Source organism: Pseudoliparis swirei, chromosome 11, assembly GCF_029220125.1.
Source record: "Pseudoliparis swirei isolate HS2019 ecotype Mariana Trench chromosome 11, NWPU_hadal_v1, whole genome shotgun sequence".
Classification (NCBI taxonomy): Eukaryota; Metazoa; Chordata; class Actinopteri; order Perciformes; family Liparidae; genus Pseudoliparis; species Pseudoliparis swirei.
Window position 1 is genome coordinate 9,650,132 of NC_079398.1, and position 27,598 is coordinate 9,677,729.

At 47.6% G+C, this 27,598-nt stretch overlaps 1 protein-coding gene across 1 annotated transcript; it reads left to right on the top strand.

Moving 5' to 3' along the window:
* The first annotated feature begins 2,739 nt into the window (after positions 1-2,739).
* pdss2 (prenyl (decaprenyl) diphosphate synthase, subunit 2) lies at positions 2,740-27,598 on the top strand. Its single transcript, XM_056426874.1, has 8 exons — positions 2,740-3,246; positions 10,738-10,872; positions 15,680-15,878; positions 19,695-19,769; positions 20,506-20,679; positions 21,952-22,083; positions 22,506-22,541; positions 24,630-27,598. Exons 1-8 carry the CDS (start codon positions 2,999-3,001, stop codon positions 24,783-24,785), a joined length of 1,155 nt encoding a protein of 384 aa, XP_056282849.1. The 5' UTR covers positions 2,740-2,998; the 3' UTR covers positions 24,786-27,598.

The window sequence follows — 27,598 nt, forward strand, 5'->3', positions numbered from 1 at the left end:
CCAAAGGAAAAGTGTGATGTTTAAATGGAGTTGGCCTTCAGTGTTGCTTCTTCACCGCCAGGTTGTTCCTATAAAAAAGTGCACGTTGCAAATAAGCCTCTGTTATCATTTTGATGATCTGCTTTCGTATACAAAACGTGTCCTCGTTAAATATATTTTGCAGTAATACCTGAGTTCAGCTATTGGAGATGAGGAAGACTGATCAATTCTAACCGTGGGTCTACCGCCTCAGGTGATATGGAGTTGTAACGTGGCAGTCCATCTGTCCCCCCGCCCCCGCACTTATTCCAGTCCATAATAGTGTATCATGGTCTTTATTTATCACAGCCTGCACATGTCTCACATGGAAAACAAGCGGCAACATCACAAAATGACATGACTTCCATTGAGGTGAACTGTTTCAATGGCATCGTGGCATCCTTGCACATGTAATGGAAGAGGAGCGCTGTTCACAAAATGCTGCCCTTCATCATGCCATGGCCAGTAAAAAAGAAACGTCCAATGCACATCAACGGTGTATGTCCTGATGTGCATGTTTGGAATACATCTTTGGATGTATCTTGTTGTACGGCTCTTAACGTGCTTTTCGACATGCTTTGACAATGCTGTGACAGATCTCAGCAGGATGTGTTACAGTGGGTTTCCATGCCACTCAGTTACTGTAAACAAAAAGAAAAACAGGGTCATTGGTGGCATATGGAACAGTTTCAAAACCCCATTATAAGTGTTATTTTTTTGCTACAGGCATGAGTTTACCTGTTTCATCTGTGTGCTGCAGGCTGTCACAGAATTACAATGAGTTGGCAGGTGGAAAGCCACTGAGTGTGCCTGGGGAGGAGGGGTGTAGGGAGAGGAGGGGAGATAGGGAGGGAGGGGTGGGGGGCTGCTCATGGCATTGTGACACCCGTTTGAGCCGGAAAATCGGCAGGAAAAAACGGGAGCTGTGAACCGTGACGCAGGGTCAGGAGGGAGATGAGTGGCGCGCGCTACGGCGCGCATCCGTGCCACGGCAGCTCGGCTTATAGCGTAATACGACTATGAGGCTCCCGGTGGCAAGCGGCGCGGTAATGCAGGTGCATGGCGGCGCGCGTGTCAATAAGGATCCGTGTGAAGGAAAACACTTTTTGGGGGGAGGATATAGAATCAAATAAAGCGTGTGTGTTGATTCTGGTGCAATTTTGTTTTGTGCGTGTGTGTGTGTGTGTGTGTGTGTGTGTGTGTGTGTGTGTGTGTGTGTGTGTGTGTGTGTGTGTAAATTGTGCTCGACAGACGCTCTCTCGCTGTCGGGGCATTTCCCTGGAACTGTAACAAGGATGATATTACATGATGAACTGAAACACGAGGGGTGTTTTTTCACAATTTAAACACTTTGGTTTAAATGGATAGTTTATTTTTTTCCCATCTGGTATTCATCTTCAGATTTGTGGTTTGCTCAACGTCGCTGGGAATAGAAACACTGACATAGGACAGAATTAAGACGATTTGATCCAAACGCGGTCCCATGGCGTCAAGTCTCAGGAAGCAGGTTCTCGTTTTGCAGTAATCTGACTTAATATATAAACTTTAAAACATGCATGTTTCAGGGTCAATTAAATAAGGAGAAAGCTGTGAGGAAGCACTGCCTCTTAATATATAAAAAAGAAGCAGCATAATTTGTTTTGAGGTTCCTGGCCTCTATTTATTGAAATCATTCCCATTTTTGTTGATTAATTCAAAGGCAAACGTTGAATAATTAAATAATTTGACACTGCACAAGGCCGAGTCATTCATTCCATCCGCCATGCTGAAGGCATCCGTCCTTGTGTATAGCTGGATAAAGACCCTATAATTAAGCTTTTCTTTAGCTTGGGGGATGAGTTATGAAGGCATGTTGATAAGACTTTGCTTTGCAAGCGATAATTGTTAGCAAATCAAGAAGTTTCCTCCCAACTTCATCGTTGGACGGCCCTGCATGACGTCATCGCTACTGATGCACGTGCTTGAAGCAGGCGCACTGCACCTCCAGCATATTCTGGCTTTCTGTGCTATCTCGTGCGCACAAATTAACCAACACATGGGAATGGTTTAATAAAATTGAAGCCACAACATATATTCTGTGTGCGTTACAAATTAATATATGATACTAAAATACGATGAAGCAAATCACAAATAGGCCCATCAATTCAGCTATGACCAAAATATGATCCACTTGTCCCCATGCAACCCTAAATGTTTCAGCAATCAATGCATCGGGCCATTTGGATACCACACTATTTCGTGATTCACTTTTTAATGAGCCCAATACATAATTAAAACAGATTTATTCCCAAACATTAAAAAAAGAAACTAAACTCTTGTTTATTGGTTTGTATTGGGGCACTAGGTTACTTGACAATAGCACAGTTGTTGTTGTTGTTGTTGTTGTTGTTGTTGTGAATGGTGGTGGTGATTGTGTGACATCTTCACCACCATTGAGACTGATGAATACATAATAATTGACCTGCTGTGTATTTTCACAATGACGTTGCTGAATCATTCGCAACATTTGACCAGGTGACACTTTATTAATCTTATTCCCACCGAATCAAGCACTAAAACTAAGGAAATTCGTAACTTTATTCACGTCACGGAGTAAAAGTGTCTCATTTTCTAACGGCCCTCTCTTCCTTGATATTAAGGGGCGTGTTCTATCTCAAGTTGACGGAAGACGTCATCACGTTGACGACGTAACGTGTCACGTGAGTAAAGATGGCGGCCCGCAGCAGCCGACAGGTCGTGTGTTGTGAAACTTCTAGTTGCCCCCACGGTGACATTACGTGGTTTCTGTCATGACGGTGGACTATAACGTTTAATAAACGATACCAACGCGGTCCAGTTTGAGAGCACGTCACGGCGTTAGCGGTTTGAATCTGGGAATACAGTACAGAGATGTTGGCGTGTACCCGAGCGGCACCGTGAGCAACTTATCTACAAACTGCAAAAACAAAAACATTACAGTCAAGATATATAAAGAGAGAAAATGTTTCCAGCGACGTGGTCGCGACTGTCCCGCGCGGCGTTGTCCCGCGCAGGACTGAGGACGCGGACTCTGCTGTCCAGCTCCGGACCTTCCGACTGGAGCAAAGTGGTGTCCGACGCGGAGAAGCTCGTCGGGTATCCGACCTCCTTCATGAGCCTGCGCTGCCTGCTCAGCGATGAGCTTAGTAACGTGGCCATGCACGTGAGGAAGCTGTTGGGGACTCAACACCCGTTGCTCAACACTGCAAGGTAACGCCGTGAAGATCGCCTCCCCCGCCACACCCCCTCGTTTCCGGTGTAACGGTTAAACAGGCGACCCTGTTTACTGTAGCGTTTTCACCTAACATGTAGCTGTCCTCGTGAATGCCGCTTGGTTTGATGTTGTAATGAAGTGTCAACCCATATTCTCTCATATACTTAATAATATATACTATACAAACTAAACAATGCGGCGTTAACGAGAGCAGCTACGTGTTCTCTTCCAATTTTCAACGGCTGTCTGTAACTACGACTTTGGTTCAAAGTCGCCAGTTAACACGGGCACTTAAACCGTAACACCGGTCGGTGGGCTTTCCACCCCCAGGGAGTGAACGACACTAAACAAAATCTGTGTGGATAATAACACGAGTCTCGTCTGCGAGAAAAGCGTCTTAAGATAGACGATGACGCGATAAGATCTTGGAATGATTGTAATCCACCAACTGACAGTCTGAGTAGAGATCATGTCAGTGAGATGAGGTCACGGGGTCATGAATGTGGTGTTCCTTCAGTCCTTGAGCCTCTCATTGAATCATCTCTCTTTCTTATCAAAAAGGTTTCACTGACGTTGAAACTCAAATCACCGCGTCAAAACCGCAACAACAAAAACACATACAGGGCAAACTTAAAATTGAAACCAGCATGTCATTTGTTCTCGTAGTGGGTTGATGTTGTGGCCCACACACGGACAAACACTTGACCCCCACCTGCTGATTCATGGTATCCACTTTCATAATCCTATAGACCTGTGGGTGAACAGCAATTGTTTGGAATCAATAAATCCATATTTAGCCCCAGACAGACATTGGTGTAGATTTCAGACGCTATATTGAGTGTTTACATTTTTTTAGAATTATTGGAAAATGGGTGGTTGAGTGGTTAGCACTGTCGCCTCGCAGCAAGAGGGCCCTGGGTTCGGATTCCGGTGTTGGCGGTCCTTCTGGGTAGAGTTTGCACGTTCTCCCCGTGACAGCGTGGGTTCCCTCCGGGTTCTCCGGCTTCCTACCACAGTCCAGACATGCAGCTCAGGTTATTTGGACTTAAATGGTTGTCTGTCTATATATGTGCCCTACAATAGACTGGTGACCTGTCCAGGTGAACCCCGCCTTCGCCCAATGTCAGCAGGGATTGGCCTGTTCAGATTATGGAAAGGAATGGAATAATAGGCACAATTACCAAAAGAAAAATAAAGTCAGAAACCGCATCGGTCTTTATTAGACCAGGTGGGACGCGTCTCATATCCTGACATGTTTCACTCGCTCACAGGAAACGTCTTGCATTAAATGACCAAACTTTACAACCGGCATCGTTTCCTAACCAGGGCTGAGCAATTATGGGCGAAATGTTCTGTCACAAACTAGATAATTTTAGATCTCTGTCACAATGCATATCAATAAACATATATCAAATAACCACATTGGCTTCTGTGAATGAGTAGTTGACGAATAAGATGTGCTGAGTGTTTACTCGCATAATTATAAAAAAGCGTCTGCTAAATGACATGTAATGTAATTAAGTCCAAAATAATGTGATTTTTCGGAGAAATGTTAGTCGGCTTGCGCTCGTTATTTTCAATTCTAGACATCGTGATTGTGTGTCATGATATGTCAATATAAAAAAGGTCAAGAAAAGAATCCTGTGCTTTTATTTTGAATGTAATTTCTTGTGCAGTGGAGTGGAGTGGATAAAAGCTGCTCCTCAAGACACTGACTCGTTTCCATAGTGCAGCGTTGGTTGTCATGGATTCGGTGAGTGAGTATTATCAGCTGAAGTTGCATCATCTTTTTCAAACTATCTCTCACTAGACTTTTTTATTTCATGTTTGTGCATTAATGCACTGAGTATTTTTTTAAAGTCAATTTTTAAGTTGAAAATGTTCCTTGATTTGGGTCACGGCTTGTCATTCAGGGGTGATGCTGGGTTCCACAGCCAGACCAGCTGAGAAATACTGCCCCAGACCAGTGGAGAACCACTGCCCCAGACCAGTTAAGAACCACTGCCCCAGACCAGTTAAGAACCACTGCCCCAGACCAGTTAAGAACCACTGCCTAAGACTAGTGGAGAACCACTGCCTCAGACTAGTGGAGAACCACTGCCCCAGACCAGCGGCGAACCACTGCCCCAGACCAGTGGCGAACCACTGCCCCAGACTAGTGGCGAACCACTGCCCCAGACTAGTGGAGAACCACTGCCCCAGACCAGTGGCGAACCACTGCCCCAGACCAGTTAAGAACCACTGCCCCAGACTAGTGGAGAACCACTACCCCAGACAAGTGGAGGTCCACTGCCACAGACCAGTGAACAACCACTTCCCCAGACTAGTAGTGGAGAATCACTGCCCCAGATCAGTGAAGAACCACTGCCCCGGACCAGTGAAGAACCACTGCCCCAAACCAGTATAGAACCACTGTCCCAGACTAGTGGAGAACCACTGCCCCAGACTAGTGGAGAACCACTGCCCCAGACCAGTGGAGAACCACTGCCCCAGACCAGTGGCGAACCACTGCCCCAGACCAGTTAAGAACCACTGCCTAAGACTTGTGGAGAACCACTGCCTCAGACCAGTGGAGAACCACTGCCCCAGACCAGTGGCGAACCACTGCCCCAGACCAGTTAAGAACCACTGCCTAAGACTAGTGGAGAACCACTGCCCCAGACCAGTGGAGGTCCACTGCCACAGACCAGTGAACAACCACAGCCCCAGACCAGTGGAGAACCACTGCCCCAGACTAGTGGAGAACCACTACCCCAGACAAGTGGAGGTCCACTGCCACAGACTAGTGGAGAACCACTACCCAGACCAGTAGAGAACCACTGCCCCAGACCAGTAGAGAACCACTGCCCCAGACCACACCTGTCACCTGTTCTTAGCAGCTCACTCTTTGGTGAGTTTTGTCTCAACTGTGATAATAAAGCTTCGAACAAAGTTAATGTAATAACGTGCGCTTGATCTTTGACACAGTAATGTGGGTTTCTTAACCCTACATTAAATGGATTATGTTATAATAACAAAGACTTTTCATAAAGCGTGTACAATATTTTTACACTTAAACAATAGTCAAATGCAAAGACAGTTATGTAACAATATGTTCGTGAGTAGTTACAATTATTTAACTTTTGTGGGCATTTCTTGTATGGAATTTGTTCTCTGGGGACATTTTAAAATGACGGGAGCAAAAGCAGAACCATGAATCGGTCCGTTGCGTCACGAAGGCTCCACTTCCAGAGGAACACTCACAGGAACGTGTCCCACCTTTCACAGTTTGCCCGCTAAATACTTTGTGGGTGTTTTCTTTTGTGTATATCGTTATAAAAGACCTGCATTCAAAGGGACACATAAGACTGTTCCCTCCTCTTTTTGGGTGTTTAAATCAACTTTATTAGACATTCCTAAACAGACCTACGGCCACGGCATGCGTCGTTGTATCCAGTGCATCGCTACATCCCGGCCGCTTTGTGACGCAACTGCAAAGCCGCAGAACAGATTAACATCTTCCAAGTATCATCCCGTCGCTTTTAGATAGGAATTGCCTGCAGGTATGTTAGAAAAAATTAAATGTTATCAAAGAAATCAGGCACTCGGAGCACCAAAGGAAGAGAAGGAGACGAGAGAGTCCTCAAGCTGCATCCAGACGGGTGTGTTGGAAACAGGAGCCCAAGGGTGTAATAACCTATACGCCTAAATCTGATATGACAATCCATTTGGGTGTTGTAGCAGAGGGGCGGTGGTGGAGGGGCGAGCGCAGACCTCTTGACAGTCCGACTCCTCACTGTCAGCTTGGGTTCGGCTGGTTCGTATTTCCCACTGTGTCTCCGCCATAGACGCGTTGCAGATAAAAATATCCACAATAGCAGACAGGCAGACCCCCGTGGGGTCGGGTTTCGGTGTTCCCTTTCCCTTTCATTCTCAAAAAACTGCAGCTCAGCTAACTTTGCCACAAAGTCTGGAGTTACAGCGACACGGGGACCGCGGCCCGGGATGACAAAACTTAACTTGCTTACAGTCCTTGAGAGTTTGACTTCGACTGGCGTTCCTTCCCAAGCGTCCCTCCCCCTCCCTCCCGTCCCCCCTCCTCCTCCTCAGGCTCCGAGCTTGATCATCAGGCCCGTGTTCAATACGGCGCCCGTTTAGGATTCGTTCTAAAATGGACCCGAACAAGCAGAGTCTTTCGGAGCCACTGAGGACATGAATGAGAAATATCAAAGATCCTCTCCGGTCAAAGACGTAAGAATGGCTTGTTTTTCTTCTTCTGTTATTAATGTAATTGACCGATTTGAGGACGACTGCTAGCATGTAAACAAATGGGAATTGTCTAAATCTCCGCCGTGAAATGACCATCATAGTTAGACGAAAGCGGTGCATTGATTGGATCCTTTGGCTCAAAGTAAGAAGCCGTTTTCAGAAGCCGAGTGTCTTCAAGACAAAAGAGGCCCACTTCCTCACCACAGGAGGAACACCCGCCTGCTGTACTCCAGACGTTTTGGAATTGTGGGAATAAACTGCCGGGCGATTTGTCTGGACCGTCGTTATGACCACGTGTGAAGGTATCTGCACAGTGGAGGCGGACGCATTGCATGAATTCTGTCCTCCAAGGAAAGTATCGGCCCCGTTCCTTCTTTCGATATTTACAACAACAAAAAAAGGCTGACAGAAAATTTGAGATGCACGATCAGGTTTTTGGTGCCGATCACCGATCACTGAAATCAGTATCTGCCGATCCGATAATACCGATCACGGTGTCGATTGAAGCATTCTATTTATTGTGTAGCATTATTGCCTAGGACTATGAGGAAATACATATATAAAGCAACTCAAACATTAAAGAAATTACCGATTTCTTTAAACATTTAGGACTTTTACTTTGAAAAATGTCCTAATTGATACATTAAAATTGTTTGATTGCTATTGTAGGGGATTTCAGATATTTATGGAACACATCTGCATTATTCATTTCCTGGAACTCTTGGGGAAATCTATTTACAGGACTTTTTTTAACATACAGAGTCTGACTTATTTTTTATAAACTCTTCCTTGGTACAGTAAAAATGTTTTAATGTGAGCATAATTTAAGCTAAATCTCAGAAAAGATCTATAAAGATACCAAATCAGTTCATTGTTTACTTTTATATGCTAGTGTATTTGTCGACATTTTATTTTGATAAACGGATGTTGTTTCACGTGGTTCTTTCCGCTAACTTTGCAAAACCGGATGTTGTCAGTTAAATCCTTCCGCTAACTTTATCAAAACCCTCGCGCGCTCCGGATCGAATGCGTTTACCGTCAACATCAGTCTCTAGGGGCTCAGACATGTGAGAGTCAGCTGAGTCGACCCAGTGATTCAACTCGAAGGACGGGGACGCCGCTCGGTGGTGAGGATCCCCCCGTGGACCTCTCACTCTGCGGCCCTCGCCGAGTGCATTGTCACCGTTGCGGTGCGCGGCGATTGAAACGTCTGATAGTTCTCGCAGATGTTACGTCATCTGATCGGCCGTTTTGAGAACGCCGATCAAAACCGATAATGGGAATATCGGCCGATATGGATCGGCGCCGATCAGATCGGTGCATCCCTACAGAAAATCAGTAAACACACACACGCACGCGCGCGCGCACACACACACACGGTCATACATTCGCAAGCATTACTTCAGGCCCCTGCACACGGCGTCTAAAGTTCCTGAAATTCCTGCGCAGCAGTTGCAGAGCAGAAGGCGTGGTGACCCGTTCACAACCCTTTTTAAAATGACAGCAGCCCATTTTTCGCTCTCTCTCTCTCGCTCTCCCACACCTCTGAAGCCCTCGCTGTCTCTCGTTCTCCCATATCATCCTGGCCCCACCCCTTTTTGCGGGAGGGCGTTTGTGATTGATTGATGTGTGCTGGTGTGGAAAGTGACATACATATTAATCATCTGCCACCGCCAGTCCACTGGCCATAACCGGACTCCCCAGGAGGAGAGCAGCTTCATCATCTTTATTTTTTTTATTTTTTTCGCTCTTGCCTTGTTTTTAACGGGCTTCTGTATTAATCAGAGCACCGGGCTGTTTTCTCCCTTTGAGCAGAAATGTGACCATAAATATGATGATAAAAGACGGCCCTGCGTAATGTCAGCTTTATCGTAATTGTTATGGGGGTGAGCAACATGAGGTGTTTTTTATTTTTATTTGGAAGAAACAAAGCTTTAGGGTCTTTTTCTCTCTCTTTCAGCACCAGAACACTTGTGTGTGTGTTTTTCTGTCTGGCCTCTTTTCCCTCCATCTCTCTTCGGTTCCCTCCCTCTCGTCGTGCTTTATCTCTCGCATACACTCTCTGCGTCGGGTTCCTCCACCTCCCCCATGTGGTGCAGGGGTGGGTCAGAGAGACTGTGTGTGTGTGTGTGTGTGGGAGGGAGGGAGGGAGGGGGGGATAGTAGAGGTGGCGGTGAGGGCCGGTGTCTGGGCATCGAGCGGGGGGGGGGGGGGGGGCGTGGCTGCCTGTCTGCCTCGGAGCCCCTAACGAGAGCGTGATTCATGGCACAAGGGGCTCCCGCAGGGACGGGATTAGAGGTGCTCTGTCTAACCGCTCCCCAGAGAGACTAAAAATATATTTAATCTGCCCACCATGCAGGCAGCCACCACCGTGTGAGTCTTCATGGGATGTTTCTGTCTGTCTATGCCCCCCCCCTCTCCTATATTGACATATACAATCCTACAGCAAGAGTCTGATCCATTATGTTCCTGTATTTGTCATTTACCATGTTTTGTGTCATCAAGTTGCACATCGTGTTTCTCTTTATTCCTTTTCAAGTGTCCTCATGTTAACACACGTAGATATTAAAGCTGCTGTGATCTCTGTTGTTCTTTTGTTCTTTTAACTAAAGGATTCGTTCATAAAGGCAAACCCACAGAGGAGCGTCGCCCCTCAGAGCATGACACCATCTTTAAACTCTTTGTTTCTTGGTGCCGTCACTTGGTAACTTTTTACCTCGTTGGTTCGGTCTCGCCGTTTCATTTGCACGTTGTTTGTCGTCACGCTATCGGAAACCGCCCCGCGGCGATGATGAGCTGCCCTCGACGTGGCGCTCGAGCATCCGCCGCCTCGAGATCGCCGGAGATCGAAGGAGAGAGAAAGAGTTGAGCTTTAAAAGATGTAATGTGTCGGCCGACGTCGAGTCCCTTCCACTGTTGAAACCGCACAGCTCTCCACATTCGCTCGCCGAATGAGTTCACGCTGTTACCGGCTCCTAAAACATCGCTCATTGAAACGGGGCAGTGGGAGCAGGTGTAACTGGAACTGGGCGCTTCACAACAGATGGCAGCAGGGTGTCGGACAGATGTTGGAAACACGAATGCCGCAGGTCTGAGTCACCGTCCAGGACGACAAGGAAACGCTTTTTCACACAGAGTTAACGGACCTTCATGACTTCAAGTGTACAGTCGAGTTACATCACCGGTGTTTCATGTTTTTTTTCCCGTTTGTACTTCAATCTATGCTATTTTCTTTCCAGGGGCTACGTGTACGACAGCCGGCACAACCTCCAGACCAGGGGCCTGATCGTGCTGCTGCTGTCGAAGGCGGCGGGGCCGAGCCACGCGGCCGCCGGCCTCCTGTCCCACGACATGGTCAGCGGCATCTACCCGAGGTACGGCGCTCGGCGCTACCGCCGGCGGGCAAACGGTTTGAATTGCGTTTGGTTTGAGTCACAAGACGGCGAGTTGGGGACCACGGGTTCAATTCAGTTCATTTTATATCGCCCAATATCACAAGTTATGAATAGCAGGGCCATGCGAGAGGCATCAGACACCGCCGTGAAGTCACAAAGACCCCAGGGAGGAAGTGGAGGTAGTAATGTGTGATGGAGAGATGAAATATCATCCGTAAGTCGAGAGAGAAGAGGAGAGAGGTGCTCAGCGTATCTTCACACGTCCCCCAGCAGCCTCCAACTCGATTCCGTGCACCCCTCCAGGAAACATTGGCTAAGAAGAATACGTCCTTGAGAATCTTTTCTCAAACGCTAAATGTTTTCCACCAACTCTCCTCACGGCGAAGGAGTTCACCACAACCCGTTTTCCCGCCGGGCAAATCGTTTAAAAGATGCCGTCGTGCCGGTGATTCCCGCGCGCGGCAGCCGGTTCGTATCGGTCACCCAGCAGACGATCCTCAGTTCTCATTGTATGCGCTACCGGGCAGGAAACACGTGTCCCAGTGCACCGTAGAGCCATAAATGTGCAGAGCGAGAAAGGCGATGCCGCTTCCGTCCCCGTTACACGGCTGCAGAAGGGTAAATAGTGTGTGGGGGGGGTGAAGGGGGGGGGGGATCCTGGTGTGAGGTAATTCTATCTCGTCGTCTGTGGTTATCATCCATATCTATTCCTGTAAGTGAAGCGCTACATTATCGAGAGAATATGATGGGATGTGAGGGTGATAACACCACGGATAGAAGACGGAATCTAATTATGTATAAATTATTTGTTGGATTTAAAATGTCGCTAATGGGGAAACTGTTCTTCCAGCTGCGGCTCTGAAATCATTTCGTTCTTGCATTTTTCCCCAACGGCCACCATTTTGGTTCCAATGACATTCCCATCGGCCTCGGTCGGTGTGCAGGTGACATCTATCTAAACTAAACGTTGTCGATTATTGGCAAGGAATTGGCTTTGTTGTGTTATTTGACACCACCCTCTGGCTAATTATAACATTTGCTCCACCGCAAATTCCCCAAACCACGAGTGGTTGTTGACTTCTCGATTCTGCACGGTGAGCGTTCACATGACCGACTTGCCTGGAACCACAACACGCGTTGATTTATTCCGAACCATTCAAACGCGCAGTGGTATTAATAATACGCTGCTGTTTCCGGCCTCTCTGGCTTTCTCACACACATTAACCACCGGCACGCCGCTCAGAACCGGGGAGGCGGGCCAAGCGCTTTCCAGAAGTGACTGCTGCTGTGTTTGGCGTGGCCGTGCGCTCCGTGCCTGAAAGGCCCCTTTCTTACTGCTAGCTGACCCAAGACGCGTGTGTGTGTGTGTGTGTGTGTGTGTGTGTGTGTTCGTGCAGGAACATCCTAATATTAGCACTAATTGGAATAACCCTGGGCGCCGCAGCAGCGCTCGGAGCCCCCGTCCCTTTCATTCGTGGCCCGCGACGGCGAGACCGCGACGCCAGGTTGCGTCTCACTGCAGGAAGTCATGACATCACAACCGGGCCCTCACTGGGACTCTGGATCACTGAGTCCATCATGCAGCATTCCCTCACTCTTGTGCGATAGATGGAGCACACACACACACACACACACACAGCATGACTTGATCACCTCATTTGCACTATTTTGCTCCCTCTTTCTCTCCCCCTAACACCCACCCCCCACCTCTCCCGTGGCTCATTAGCACCTCTGATGGAAGAGATGGAGGGTGTTGGGTTGGGGGGGGGGGGGGTCATTGAAGCCTCTGGGGGATGGTCTCCTCCCTCCTGGCAGGCAGCATTTGTAAAACATTCCCCACTCTGCTGCCTGACACTGATGGCTCACAAAAGCACCACCATGATGGATGGATGGAGGGATGGTTAGATGGACCTATAGATAGATAGATAACACACACTCACAGATGTACCCACCACACTTCTTAATTTCTCGTGACTAATGAAAGCCGCGCCGCCGAGCCACACGTCTCGCTGCCGGCGTGATGGACAGGCCGCCTCTTTAAATCACACGGGGACGCACTTACATCCGCAAGGCTGCATTTTGATGGCGCCGGCAGACTGCGGAGGGAGGAAATGGAACGGAGCAGTCAGGACAAGGGGCGTGGCGAGGGGCGTTACACCTCGGCAACATGGCATCGGTTGCTATGCAACTGGGCACCAAAGCTATTTATACACCGTCCCCGTTTTTCCTTTTTGCCCTCCCGAGCTCCACTGTTACCCGTCAGGACTGCCAGATTGGAGGCGCAGCGTCGGGATGCGTATCCGCCGAGGTTCAACTGATTTGGGGTTTTTTGGTGGTCGATACTTTAAGATAAAAAATTCCAACTAGTTCCAAAGGTTTTGTGTTTCCTCTTGATTTCTTTCACGTGATTATGGGACACTGGAAGTGTCAATTGAAGCCAAACCAATGGATTTCTGATCTCTCTTCATTCCCCCTATGAATTACAGTTTGGGGATATGACCGTATATTTATATCACAAGATTATATTAGATTGTCCCCAATGGCAGAATGTACTATTTATGCCACCACAGCTATCCCCTTTTGATATATTTGGGTATTTTATTCAATTTATTTTAATGTTACGAATAATTAGAACTGCATGAAGTCAATATCGTTTTTAGGATTTTTTCATCATTCCATCTTTCATCCACAAATCTTATTTCGGTGGCCTTTTCCATAACATTTACAATACCTCAATATAGTATAAAGATATCGCAGGTCTTTTATTGGCCGCTGCTTTTCTGAGATACACATTATAAATACAAGTTGTTGGGGCCATTAATTCAAAAGAGAAGACTTTATAATCCTAAAGAAAGTGGAACTTCATTATTGCACACGTAAAAAGGGAGCTGTATAAAATCGGATAGATTGCCTCGAGTGGGTTAGGGCCCGAAGTTTGTTGGTGGTGTCGAGTTTAGAAGGATGTGCGTGTGACAGACCTCTGTAGGCGGCTCGATGCTGCATTAGTAGGCGTACACTACTAGTGGCACACCCAAATCTCTAGCCAAACTTCATGCATTGCATTGTGGGAAATGTAGGCCGTAGGTTCTGACGAAGAAGACAAATGCGTGGAATACAAAAAATGACCAATGTGTCCACTGTGAGTCCTACAATCGTATGAGAGTGCAACACTAAATCAAAGGAGAGCTCTTACCACTGAAATACAAGAAGGTCTCTTTCATTGTAAACTATTGATGTAGAATTAGGACCGCAGTCGGCGTTCCTGATCACTTGATCAGGCGATGTACAACAAGTGGTCTGGGCCTGTTGAGTCAGTGGAGATGAAGCTCCACTTTGACTCTTCAGACCTGCAGTAGCCGTGTGTTCCACCTCGATGGATCGTCGTGTTGAAGTGGAGCCAATGACGGGTTCATAAAAAATGAATTGAAGTTAAACAACCAAGGAAACGGTCACAAGTCTGACCTTGGCCATTTAAATATGTTGGTTCTGTGACCCCGAACGCTGCCACCGCCCTTTATCGTCCTCCTCTCGCCCGTGACAACGAGTTCACCTCTTGACAACCCGCCGAGCGCCGTCCTCCCCCCCCCCCCCCGAAGGCGCCTCGAGAATACGCGGCCAATCCATTAATTTCCTCTCATTGCAGAACCCTGAACTTTATTAACTCTCATTCGGGGCGACCGTGTTGTTGCTCTGCGTCAGCGAGCTGAGAAACCAACCAGACAATGGAAGTGATTGAGAGGCGAAATAGATGACATTATTGAATTCTAATCACATCTTTTCCACGGCGACGTCGAACACGGCAATTACCTGGCTACAAGACGTGTGTGTGTGTGTGTGTGTGTGTGTGGAGAAAGGGGTTGGAGCGCAAGGCAGGCGACTGGCTCATCAGGTTCTCACAGCGGCTGAAAGAAGGTCGTAAGTGGCTATCAGCGCACCCAACCCTGTCTGGATGGATCCCTCCTGTCGCAGCGTGGCGAGCTCCTTCCATATGGAGAGGGGCCTAATTATCCCCCACCAATGGCTGAATCAACATTTGATTATGTCCTCCCTAAGGCTGCTCTGAAAGACTCTATTCAAAGACCACTTTTATGTTTTCTCTCTCATAATCAAGAATGGCTGTTATTTGCTAATGATGAGTTTTAATTTATTTTATTTTTTTAACACAACCCCTTCCCCCCCGCCGACGCACTGTGCAGCAAGACGTCTGACACTTGCACTGGTTAATGCCCTTGAGTGCTCTGATTTTAACTTGAAAGGTTTTTTAATCAAATTGTAGCTGGAGCGAAATCTCCTCCTCTTTTTTGTTTGTCTATTTTCTTTTTTTCCATGATGCACAGTAATTTATTCTATTATTTAAGTTGTCTACTCGGTTTATGTATCAGATGAACTGATGATCCCTGCAGAGCTGTTTTGCATATTTAAGTTAAAAAAAGAAAGAAAAAGAAAACCTTTGTATTAATAAATAGATGATTTTTCCCCCTGTCTGCTAACGGGATGAAATGAAACTCCTTTGTACGCGATTGATTCCTCTTGTGGTCAGCACACCTGTGCGTGATCGCAAATCACCTGCATATTTCAATTCAATTCAGTTTATTTTGTATAGCCTAATATCACAAATACAAAGACTCAAAGGCCTTTACAATCTGTTAACATATGACATCCCTGATCTTTGACCTCACATTGGATCAGGAGAAACTCCCAAGAAATAGAAAAAACCCTTTCACGGGAAAAATAAATGAAATTAAAATGTTGTAATTCTTTTTTTTTTCTTCTTTCTGTTTCATAGCCAACGGAACTTGGCAGAAATCACAGAGTTGATCCACACGGCGTTCCTGGTGCATCGTGGGGTCGTCGACCTGAAGGGGTGGACGGACTCGGACGGCCCCCTGAAGGACATGGAGTTTGGGAACAAGATGGCGATCCTGAGCGGCGACTTCCTGCTGGCGAACGCTTGTACCGGACTTGCCCAACTGAACAACACCAAGGTACCCCAGTCTCTTGGTAACGGCCTGTAGCTCTGTGAGACATGTGACCTGACATCGACCGTCTCAGTACCAGCTCCCAGCTGCTGTCACAGCTCCAGATTTCGGTGTCGGTCCTGATTCCTGCATCTGTTTTCACCTCCAAACTCAACACCTCACACCTGCATCCACAGTTACCCAGGATCGTGGAATATTCTAGATTCTTTTAGGTGTTTTCACCCGCAGTGCAAACTTCCTCTGCAACCAATCTGCAGTGTTTTTATTTTGTCTGGATCTGAGCGAGCGTCGGTGTGAGAGTCCTTTTTTACACAAACAGCGTAGCCCGGGGATTCCCAATCCGCAAGATAAACCTGAGGGGGCTGTGGCATGATCCACGAGATTAGCCTGTTTGAAGACCTTTAAATTACCACACATCCAATTCAGTCCGCCGTTCCAATAAGTCGGCTGTTGTCCTGCTGTTTCTCCCACTTAGAGAATAACGTGGTGAGATTGACCCCCTTCCCCAACCGATGGCTGTTTCTGCCAGTTGCGGAAATGACACAGTGGATGATCTCGACACAGCTCTACAAATGTATAGGGATTAAATGAATACCAACTCCGAAAGCCACATATTCCTTTAAACAAAGGGGCAAACGCATTGAAGGTACAGACGGCGTCAAAGTGTTCAGAGCAGCTGTCAATCACTTTTTTCATCTTTTAAAAAGCAGACTCGTTCTGGTGAGCAACACAGAATGTAAACACAACTTGTGTTTGCTCACCGAAGAAGAAGAAAAAACACGGGCAACTGCAACTTCAACTTCCCTGTCAACTGACGAATCAGCGGCGGCTCGCTACTGAGCAGTCCAGACTTGAACCCTGGTGAAGCTCGCCCTCACAGCCCTTCTCATGCCAAACACGGCGTGCTCTCAGATGCCCGGCCTTTCCGGCGGCGTACGTTAGACACGTGGTTGTTGAGACACCGCAGGCCGTGGGAATCCCACTTGTGCCGCGAGCCCTCGTCGCCTCCTCGGCAGCCTCCTGTTCAGCACGCGCCGGGCTGCGTTCATTGAAAGCTCATTTTAAAGGTGTGGCGTTTCCCTTCGCGGCGCTAATCGACTCGAGCCGATGAGGATGTGATCGCGTTAAGCGCTCATTTCAGCGCGAGCATGTCGGCTAACGGCCGAATGGGAGTTTGGGAGCGACCCCCGTCCCCTCTGGCGGCGCGGCCCGCTCGTCGAGGCCAGATCCACCACACGGGCCCGAAGCCCACCGGCCCAAACAAACCAGCAGTGATGTTCACGGGGAGCGTGACTGTAATCTGAAGCGGCCGCAGTTTCTTCTCGTTTTTAATGGCATTAAGGAGACAGACATCCGATAGCCGGCAGTTACTCGAGTTTGAAAAGGTTTGCAAAACAAAATGAACGGAGGGCAAACTACGATATGCATGGTGCTCATATTTGGTTGTGTTTTTGTGAAGCCTGCATTATAAGAGGAGATGGGGGGGGGGGGGGGGGGAGGTGTTATTAGATGATTGCAAACAGAAACATGAACATCATACTGACCTACATTTATTTATTTGACCTGTTGGGAAGATTCATGTTGACTTTTCTCCACGATTCATCTGTCGATGTGATTTATGTCGAGAACCTTTGAAGTCTTGGAAATTGGGATCTTGAAAAGATTAAGACATAATCTGAGAAGACGTAACTCTCCTACTGGCACAATAAATCCAGAAGAAGTACGACATACATAGATACATGTATACCATGCGAGCATGATAATAAAGAGCACACATAATAAAGGTGGCAACAGACTATTATAATATTTTTTTACAAAATTAAAACAGACGAGGCTGTGACATCCTGACATCTTGTTTTTTAGTAACTACATTTCCCATGATGCAGCTGGAAATCATCATGAGACTGTCCCTGTCTCCTCCATGCCCACGCAGTTCAGACCCTGCACATCCAATTCCTAAAAAACCCCGATAACATCACCAGGGTTATCTTTCTGAAAAGAAAGTTTCAAAGGGCAGCAGAAGGATAATTATTCATGGAAATACAGCCTGCAGAGGTGCTCTTTTAAACTCCATCCACCCCGGTTTAGCTACTCCGTGGAAACAAACAACAGATAGGTAGTCTGCTATGTGCCTATCTGTAACTCCATCCGTGCGTTAAATTGGAGTCGCTAAACGGAGCCTCTGGCCGCGTCCTTCCTCGCGGCTTGTGTGTGGTCATCGTCGCACACCGTCCTCATCCATCAGAAGCTCTCGCAGCTTTTCAAGTTTTCTCATAAACCAGCTTCTTTATTCTCCATTCTTTTTTTCCTTCTTTTTAAGCGAGTGAGAGCGATGGCGATCATGTGTCGTGGCCTTGAGACGAAACCTACGCCGCTACTTGTGTAAACTGTAAAGTAATCCCGGCGTGGAGGGCTCCGGTTTCTCCCTCCCCGCGCAGACCTGTCGGCAAAACACGATCTGGCTGGATTTGGGAATGGAGTAAGGGGGAGGCAGGGGCAGAGCTTATCTGATACCTTCCAAAAAAAGACCCCCGCTGGCCCCCACTTCCCAAGGCAGGCAGAGACACCACATCTGGTAATACTGTAGGCACATTGTCCTTCCAGGTCTGTGGGCGAACGCTCGGGTTTCCTCAATATTTTCCCCCGGTGGATTCGGTTACCCAAAGGGCACCGCGGAGCGCGGCCGACGGAGCGTCACCGGACTTTTTCTGAGGGACCAAGGATGTCTGGGATGAGCTGAAGGAGCTCTAAATTTAACCTCATTCATCCGGGCCGCACGGGGCCCGGCCCACAGTGCGGCTGTGAGCGGAGGACGGAGGGAGAGATCGACGGAGGGAGAGATCGACGGAGGGAGAGATCGCCTTCGCTCCGTCATCTGAGCTTTTTTGAATAACCCTTTTGAAAAAGATGCAGCGTGTCCTCCGGTGGGTTGGTCCAGGGGCCCGCGGTGTAGAAATGTAGTCGTGCATGCCCCCTGCAAGAGGGAAGGAGCAACTGCAGCCTGAGAGAATATGTTCAGACCTCCCATTTCTATCCAATCGATTTGTTGCCCATCTATTGGGAGGTCGTTATACATCCACAAAGCAGCGTGTTGTTCCCTGTGCAGTTTATTGATTGAAAAAATAGAAGTGGTTCTTTCTCATTTTTCACTTTCTTATGTTTTTGCTTGCATCTCTGACTCCGCAGAAAACTACCAACGTAGAGATACTCCGAGGTATCTCCGGAATAATAATAGGGGACTTTAAAAAAGAAAAGGAGATCAAAGAGTCAGATCCACCCTCCCTCGACCTCGTTAACCCCTTTGCTCTCGGGACTCACTCGGTCTCGCGTCTACCCTCTCAGCTCCATCTTAGGTCTCCGTGAATACAGAGTCTGATGAACCAAGGGGAGCCGGGATCTGCCCGTCACATGGTCTCCAACCCTGGTCTCGCCTCTTCTTGTTCTTCTTCACCCAACGAGCTGCTCAGGCGGGAGCGCCGATGGCCTCAATTAGGGGAAATTGTGTTTGGTGTTTTTCTAATTGGCAAATGTCACGGATGAACCGAGCGGCGCGTCGGCTTCCATCGACCTCGTTCACGTCTACATGTCAAGGAGTTTAATCGAGGCCGTTAGCCGCAGTGATTCGAAACGAGGGAGAAGGTTATCGGTTCGGTGCCCGAGTCCGAGGACACTTCAACGGGACGCGGGGAATGTTGAGCCGATGGATCCCTTTATTGATCTCTCTCACAGGCGTGAGGACGGCGTGCACATGAACTGTAGTCGGGGGTTCTGATGCATCGATAAATGAGAAGATTAACCCAAATGTCTCCTGTTGTCTGGCAGGTGGTCGAGCTGATCTCCAGTGCCATCGGGGATGTGGTTCAAGGCATCTACAGCGAGAGTTACAGTAATACGGAGGTAAGGCGTGTGTTGCGTTCAGGGCAAAGCAATGGCCGATATTGGAGCTTTTAAAAATAATGATACGATGATCCAAAATGGATGACTTGAGATGAAGAATAAAGGCAAATCCAGTTCTATCGCTTTCATACATATCGGTGATTCAAACGACAGAAATGTAGGATTGACTTCAGTTATTTTTCTCTAGGAGACGTACTGGTCCTTTTCCTGCCGCGGCCGGAGGCACGATGCGTTCAGGGGTCGTCCTTTCGGTCCATTTTCGTGATATCAAAAGCGCCTTGAGCAACCTTTTATTTTTCATTTAGCACAAGCCTCCACTTGTACTTAAGGACGAACTGATTGAGAAACCTCCCGGTACACACGTGAGGCCGTGACATGGGATTGTTACGCTGATTAGGAACACGAATAAAACACGGAGCGTAAACATTCCCCGTGTCCCTCAAACAGAGTTTCAATTCTGACCTCTAGAAAACACCGGAGGGGGGATGAACATAGAGTCCCTGTTTCTCGATCATCCAGTACATGCATGACCTCAGGACTGGCGTGTAACTCTGTCGAATGTCCTCTGTGGGAACCTTTTTTTGTTTGTGGAAGTTGCCGTGTCGAAGCAGCGAGAGCTCATGATATCAAAAGCCCTACTTTTTAAGACTCTAGGGACCAAAAGTACTACACACTCCGTCATACTCCTTGAATGTGTTTCTATAACTCTGTAATGCTTCCTCTGTTCGCCCCGCAGGATGGCGGTGCCACCGACGGCGTGGACGTGGCGGCGTGGGAGGAGCACGCCTTCCTGTCGCACGGGGCGCTGCTGGCCAAGAGCTGCCAAGCTGCGATGGAGCTCGCCAAACACGACAAGGGCTCGCAGAGGTCGGCCTTCAAGTACGGCAAGCACATCTCGCTGGGCCACAAGGTGAGTGCCGTGGGATCGGCCCACGAAGGAAATAACCGTGAGGTTTGTCTTCGGGAGGACTAATCCATGACGGGTATGTTTTTCGATGCTCTGTTTAAAGGCCCAAAAGAATCCCGCCATTTTTCAATCGCCTTCGTGATGAAATGCAATGAGTGATGATGGAATATACAATATTCATGACCTGAACCACGGTTCTCCCAGAGGCGGCAGTATCTAAACATTTCCCTCTTCTAACGTGGGCTTGTTCTTAGCTTCACAATATAAGTATGTCCTCACAGTAGTTCTTCATACGTGGGGTGGATAAAAAACAACCCGCCTTTGTGGGAATGTAATCCTCCCTTTGTAGACGGAGCTCATCTGGCAGTAATTAACATTTAACTGTCTTTTTCTTCTCACACCAGCGACAAACACACATTTTATATATATAAACTACCGTTCAAAAGTTTGGGGTCACTTAGAAATGTCTTTATTTTTCAAAGAAAAGCACTGTTTTTTCAATAAAGATAACATGAATCAAAACTACACTCTATACATTGTTAATGTGGTAAATGACTATTCTAGGTGGAAACGTCTGGTTTCTAATGAAATATCTCCATAGGTGTATAGAGGCCCATTTCCATCAACTATCACTCCAGTGTTCTAATGGTACATTGTGTTTGCTAATCATCTTAGAAGACTAATATCTGATTAGAAAACCCTTGTGCAATTATGTTAGCACAGCTGAAAACAGTTATGCTGGTGATATAAGCTATACAACTGGCCTTCCTTTGAGCTTGAAGTTTGAAGAACAAAATTAATACTTCAAATATTAATCATTATTTCTAACCTTGTCAAAGTCTTGACTATATTTTCTATTAAATTTTCAATTCATTTGATAAGTAAAAGTGAGTTTTCATGGAAGACACGAAATTGTCTGGATGACCCCAAACCTTTGAACGGTAGTGTGTATATATATATATATATACACTAAGTTTAGCAGATAATGGAGATGTTTTGAGGTGGCTCGATGGTTGCCAGCCAGAGGGTCCCCCCCACCGTGGCTCCCTGCAGCCGCTGCTCTGCGTGCCTCATGCGGCTACAAGGAATCTCAGCGTGGGACGGCCCCGCGAACTCGCCGCTCATTAGCAGAGCGTCGGTGGGCTCGCCTGTTGGCGCTCTCTCGCCGCCGGGCTGCTTTAATTGGCGCACGGGAGTCACAAAGTGTGATTGGTGCCCTCATTGGCCAACGCGTTCTCTCTCTCTCTCCCTCCCTCCCTCCCTCCCCCCTTGCAGCTGAACTCTGACCTGCAGCCGTTTCTGAAGAGCGGCGCGGGAGAGCCGGCGTCTTTCAGTCTGACCGCCGCCCCGGTGGTTTTCCACCGTCAGATCGTCGGCCAGGAGAGGTGGCGGCAGCAGCTGCAGCAGGTACCAGGGGTCCCCGACTCCAAACAACGCCGATCGTCATCTGACATTGTTTCTACCGATATCACCTGTGAGATGTCTAAATGAATAGTTGAATGATGAACCACCAGCACGCTGCAACGGGTTTACCCGGTGAGAGCGACCTCGGCCTTGAAAAGCTTCTCCAGGGTCTGTAGCGGAGGGACCTCGGCAACATTTAATCCCCACATTCAGTTGCCTCATCCGACTTGCACTTTTCTTTATTATTTTTTTAATTGAAAACATTTAATCCCGATGATAATTACTTATTGGGCTTTTGAGACGCACCGAAGCAACAACATTTAAAATGAATGGTGGGGGGAGTTTGAAGTTTTCATTAAATTGTATCTTTTTGTAAAAGGCAACCTCTCTCTCTCTCTCTCTCTCTCTCTCTCTTTCTTTTGAAGGCCACAACACTGAGAAACCAGCTGGATTACTCAAAGGTAAGCCCTCTGGGTTCTGTTATCTATTCACGGGGTTCGTATGGTCATGGAAAACCTGGTAAAGGTCATGGAATTTGTAAATGTTTTTTTCCAGGCCTGTAAAGTCTTGGCGGAAAAAGAATCCCCAACATTTCAAAAAAGTCATGGAAATGTGTTAAATTCATATGTGCTTTTACACTGAGTTTTAAATAATTAATCTGCTCTTAAAAGAGTGACACTCAAAATATAAGCCGGCATACATTCATTCTGAAGTGAACGCACCTTAGCTGAAAAGACATAATTGTTTATTCTTGTAATCAAATCCATTGTCTCTCACTCATTTGTGTCATTTCGGGTTATATACTGTATGCTTTGGAATCCTCATTGTTAGTTTAAATACAAAATATTCTCACTTTTTCATGTTATTTCACAAAATGTTTGATCATGTTAAAAGTCCTTGAAGTCCTGGAAATGCACTGGTCACCATGTGCATGACCCTGTGTTCAGAGCACGGTGACCTCCGCTACCTCGGCATTACATTTTTCGGTACGTTGTCATTGTTTCAACTCTCTGCAATCACCTGTTCTTCACCTGCCGTGCCGTCGGGACGTCTTCTCCCTGTAACCCATATCAGAGACACACGCTTCCCAAAGTCAATGTGTGAGGGGCGAGGGGGGGGGGGGTGCAAGAAGAGCCCGGCACTCCAGAGGAGGGGTCCGGTGGATGTCGTGGGGGTTATCTGGTCCCGCCTGAAACCAGAGCAGGAAGGATCGGTTACCGAGGCCTATTTGCGGAGGAGACACTCGGGCTGTGAGGCGGAGGCATTGAGAGAGAATCTCCTTCAGCGGAGCCGCCGAGAAAAGGGACACGAGGAGAAGTTTGAGGGGAAGGAGAGACGAGGGGACACGAGGAGGAAAGCTGAGAGCAGGACACAAGGGGGAGGGAAGTGATTTCTTTTTGTTGTTCTTTTTTTGGGGGGGGGGGGGAGAAGAAAGAAAGACCTTGGGCCCACGGGTGTCACACTTTGCTTTGCGCATCTTTAGAGGAACTTTTCTGGCATTTACATTAATTTAGCACGTGCTTTCTTCCCATTAACTCTGATAATTACATACGTACATCTACACAGAAAGACCCATTTTATTCTGCTTTGTACTCTTAACAACCCCAGAAATGTCACTTAAAAATAAATAAATTAGATTGAAGGATCAAACAAGAGTCGACACTCTACATCTTCCAAAACATTGTTTTGCACTTATAATGCAAGAAAATGTGACTAAACGTTAGAAGTGATGAGGACTTCAGCCCATTGACAAATAATGACGAGTCTGTGTAAAAGAAATGACTCAAACTACACCAAAAAAAGGAAAAGTAGCAAGGACCTGCTACCAATACATATATATTATTAAATATATTGATGAGAGCAACAAGATGCACAAGATGGGAGAACAAAGCCGACAGTTCGCTATCTTTTTTATTTTGTTTATTTCTTAAAGAAGGAACGCCTACGGGGATTTCCACCTCGGAATAAATTCATGAGGTATTTGGCCCCCGGCAAAAAGATGTCCCAACACACCGGCAGTAACTTTCTCCAAATGATCAATTCAAATCGATCACGGATGGCGATGGAAAAACTCCGTTGACACCCCCGGGGTGAGCGAGACATTTTAATTTCCTCCGCTTTGCACCTCCGTTCATTTTATTACCTGGAGAAAAAAACTGTCTGTGCAGCGCTCCTGTGATCCGGTGCCGTAATTAGGAGACTATAAAAAGACGGTGGAGAGGCTGCGTGCGTTTTCCCTTCTCGCCGTCAGAACTGGCGTGACTAATTATTATTATTTTATTTTTAATCTGAAATGTTCCCCTTGTAGTTAAATGTAGTGCGCTGCCTCTGGCGGCGCCGGGGGCAGCGTTCCTAACGGTGTCATACGATGTGATTTATGTTATTATTATTTTTTAGCCTTTTGCTCCCGTACGATCCAGTTACTTTTCCGCGTCTCTCTCCAGTTCGCCGTGTGGTTGGCGGTGAAACCGGGGAGCGGTACAAAACGTTGACAGGCTTTTTAACGTGTGTGTGTGTGTGTTTGTGTGTGTTTTCATCCCCTCCGGCAGCTTTTGGCGACGGTGAAGTCGGAGAAAGGCGTGAGCTCGGCGGTGGACTTGTGCTGTTACCATGGCAACAGGGCTCTGGAGGCCATCCACGCTTTCCCCTCCTCCGAGGCTCGATCCGCCCTGGAGAACATCGCCTCCGCTGTCAACAAATTTTGACCTGGACACACACACACACACGCACACACACACACACTCTCTCTCACTCACACAGAGTGTCTTTGTCTGCAGAGGCAAGAGGACGAGAACCACTGAACACTTGAGACGAATCAACTTCTCGCGTCTGGAGGAGCCGCCGCTCTTCACCGTCGGGGATGACGGTGTCCAACGGCCGTGCCCGTAAACGGTCGCCATTAAAAAGAGTAGAAGTCCATGACTTCAGCATCATGTCGTGCATTGTGCTGCGCTCCACGACACATACCTTACCTCTCTTTCCCTGCGGAGGAAAAACATCATCACGCTAAGCTGCATTTCCCACAACAACAAAAAAGAAAATGCCAGTTTTATCACCGTCTTATCGGCAGAGCCACATTCAGGACGCTTTTCAAGATGTTCCCGCAGAAATGTCATTCATCTGGAAAATGTGCCGTGAACGGCAAAACGAAGGCGCCAAGCAGCGCGTCTTATTCAAACCAAAACGTTATGGGGGGTTGGGGGAATCACCCCGATTCGCCCCACTCGTTACTGCACCCCTCGGGCGGCGCGGTTGTAAATCCGGTTGTAAAAAAGTCCCAAAGTCATGTTCCACCAGGTATGTGCAGCTACTGATAAGCACATCTGCAAAAAAAGAATAAGGTATTTTGCGTGATATTCGCTCCACGTGTGTGTGTGTGTGTGGGGGGGGGGTACTCGAACCAGGACAAATGTCATCCATGTTGCCTTATTATGTGTGTCCCCATTCCCGTGAACGTGATCCAAGACGACCCAGGGGCGGGGAAAGGTCACGCAGTCGCTCCCCTCGGCCCCGAACAGCGAGCGCACTGAAGCGCCGCCAAGCAGGAATTATTAATGAAGAGAGCAAATGGACAGGAAGTGCAGAGGTATTGATCGGGCCGGCTGCCCCGCTCCAAGAACTACAGGCTGGCGCCAGCCTGGTGGCCTGTGGTTTCCCAGGCTGCTGTCTGCAGAGGAGCAGGGGGGGGCATGGGGGGGGGGGGTGTGAAACCAGGCCACCGGCGGCAGCTGTCTGTCACATCCAGGCCACACCTGAAGGACGGAGCAGCGGAGACGAGGTCTGAGCTAACGGAAACATGTGGCAGCTAGCTGGAAGTAACGGTCCAGTGTGAACTTAGTTTGAAGTTGTTGGATGTCGATTCCTTCGGGAACGCCGCTATTAGCTCCAGTTGCAACTCCTGGTGAAACACCTGTGTGTTTTTAGCTTAGCTAGCGGCGTGGCTCTAGGGTCCACACGAGAATGAAACGCCTCAACGGCGTCACATGGGTTCATGTTCATGCAGCGTTCGCAGTCCCCAGAGGAAACGCCCCGTCGGTGCAGCTGTGCTTTACGTTTAGTGCTAATTGGCTAATGCTAAAGTCTGTTGGTGAGCGCGGGGAAACATTACATCGGCGTAACGTTAGCATGCCGGCGTACCGAGGCTCTGAGGTCATTTGATGGTTTTCCCAAAATACAACTTTAATAAAAACCTGTGCCACGGAAAGCTAAATAAATAATAATATAAATAATTAATAATACATTGTTTCTGTTTTTCAAGCCCCTTGTTTGAATGTTGGTGGTAATGGTTTGATCCGATACCTCACTGAGTAAACCATGTTTTGAGTAAAGATCGATGTGGCACGAAGTATTTGTGTCTGTTGCCGGGTCGTCCTCCACTTCCTCTCCTCTTGTTTTGGGTTTTCCGTTGCCCGGGTACCAGCGAGGTGCAGCGCGTGCCTCCGGCTCTTCATGAAATATGTATCCTCGCCGTGAGGAGACATGAGGAAAGTTACATGGAAAGTTAAGAGGACCAAACAAGGAAGCAGGCCGGGGCGCTGCCAGAATGACAAATATAGTTAGAAAACAGAACTATTTTTATTTTGTTCTTCTTAAAGGGGTCCGACCTACGCAGTGAAACAGAGTCCAACTCAACCAGGCGCTGCAGAAGCAGATTGAAGGGACGGGTTGTAACCTTTATTTAATTTTTTTCGACTTCAAGAAGGGAAGCACAGTTCTTCAAGCTAAATATTTAATGGAGAACAGAAATTGTAGCCTCCTCCTCCTCTCTGACAATATCGCCAGGGCCAGCATTAATCTCTTCAATATCTCCTGCGTGGCCCAAATGAAGAGGGAGGAGGAGAGGAGGTCCGGCCGCTCGGTGTCCTGCGCAGCAGAAACCGGACCCTGTGTTTGCTTACAGCTCAGAGTCTGAAAGTCTCCGGTGTCATGAAAGCAAGAGGTGTCAAGGCTATGAGTTTACATGCAAAACACAATGCGGGGCAACAGCGGCCCTGGTGTGCCCCGGCCCCGGCCCCGGCCCAGACGATGACCGGTGAAATTACAGCAGGGTCCGGTGGAGAGAGACGGTCAGCACACACAGCTGGAGACAAAGCCACCGGCAGCTCGGGAGTTGAATGTGAGGCTGCAGTGTTCTGGAAAATCTCCCCGAGTTTCTCGTTTCAATGCACATCGAGTACGGAGGCAACGCGTTGAGGACGGAGATCAGAGGCCCGCTGACGCAATGTGAAGTTTGTGTATCAACAAGTAGAGGAACACTAAATGACCCATGATGAAATCTTAAGGATTGTCACTTTAAATTATCCTCAGTGAATGCCATATTATTATTATTTGTTGGTGATATTCTGTAACTATGTGGAACAATTCCAGGATTCATTTATATACTAAAGGGTCAGAGTTACAAGGGTTGACTTTTTTTAATTTTTTATACTTGATATTTTATTTCGGTATTTTTACAGATACAACCTTCAAAAGTAAGAATGCATAATAATAAAAAAAAATAAAGTGAAAATTAACCATG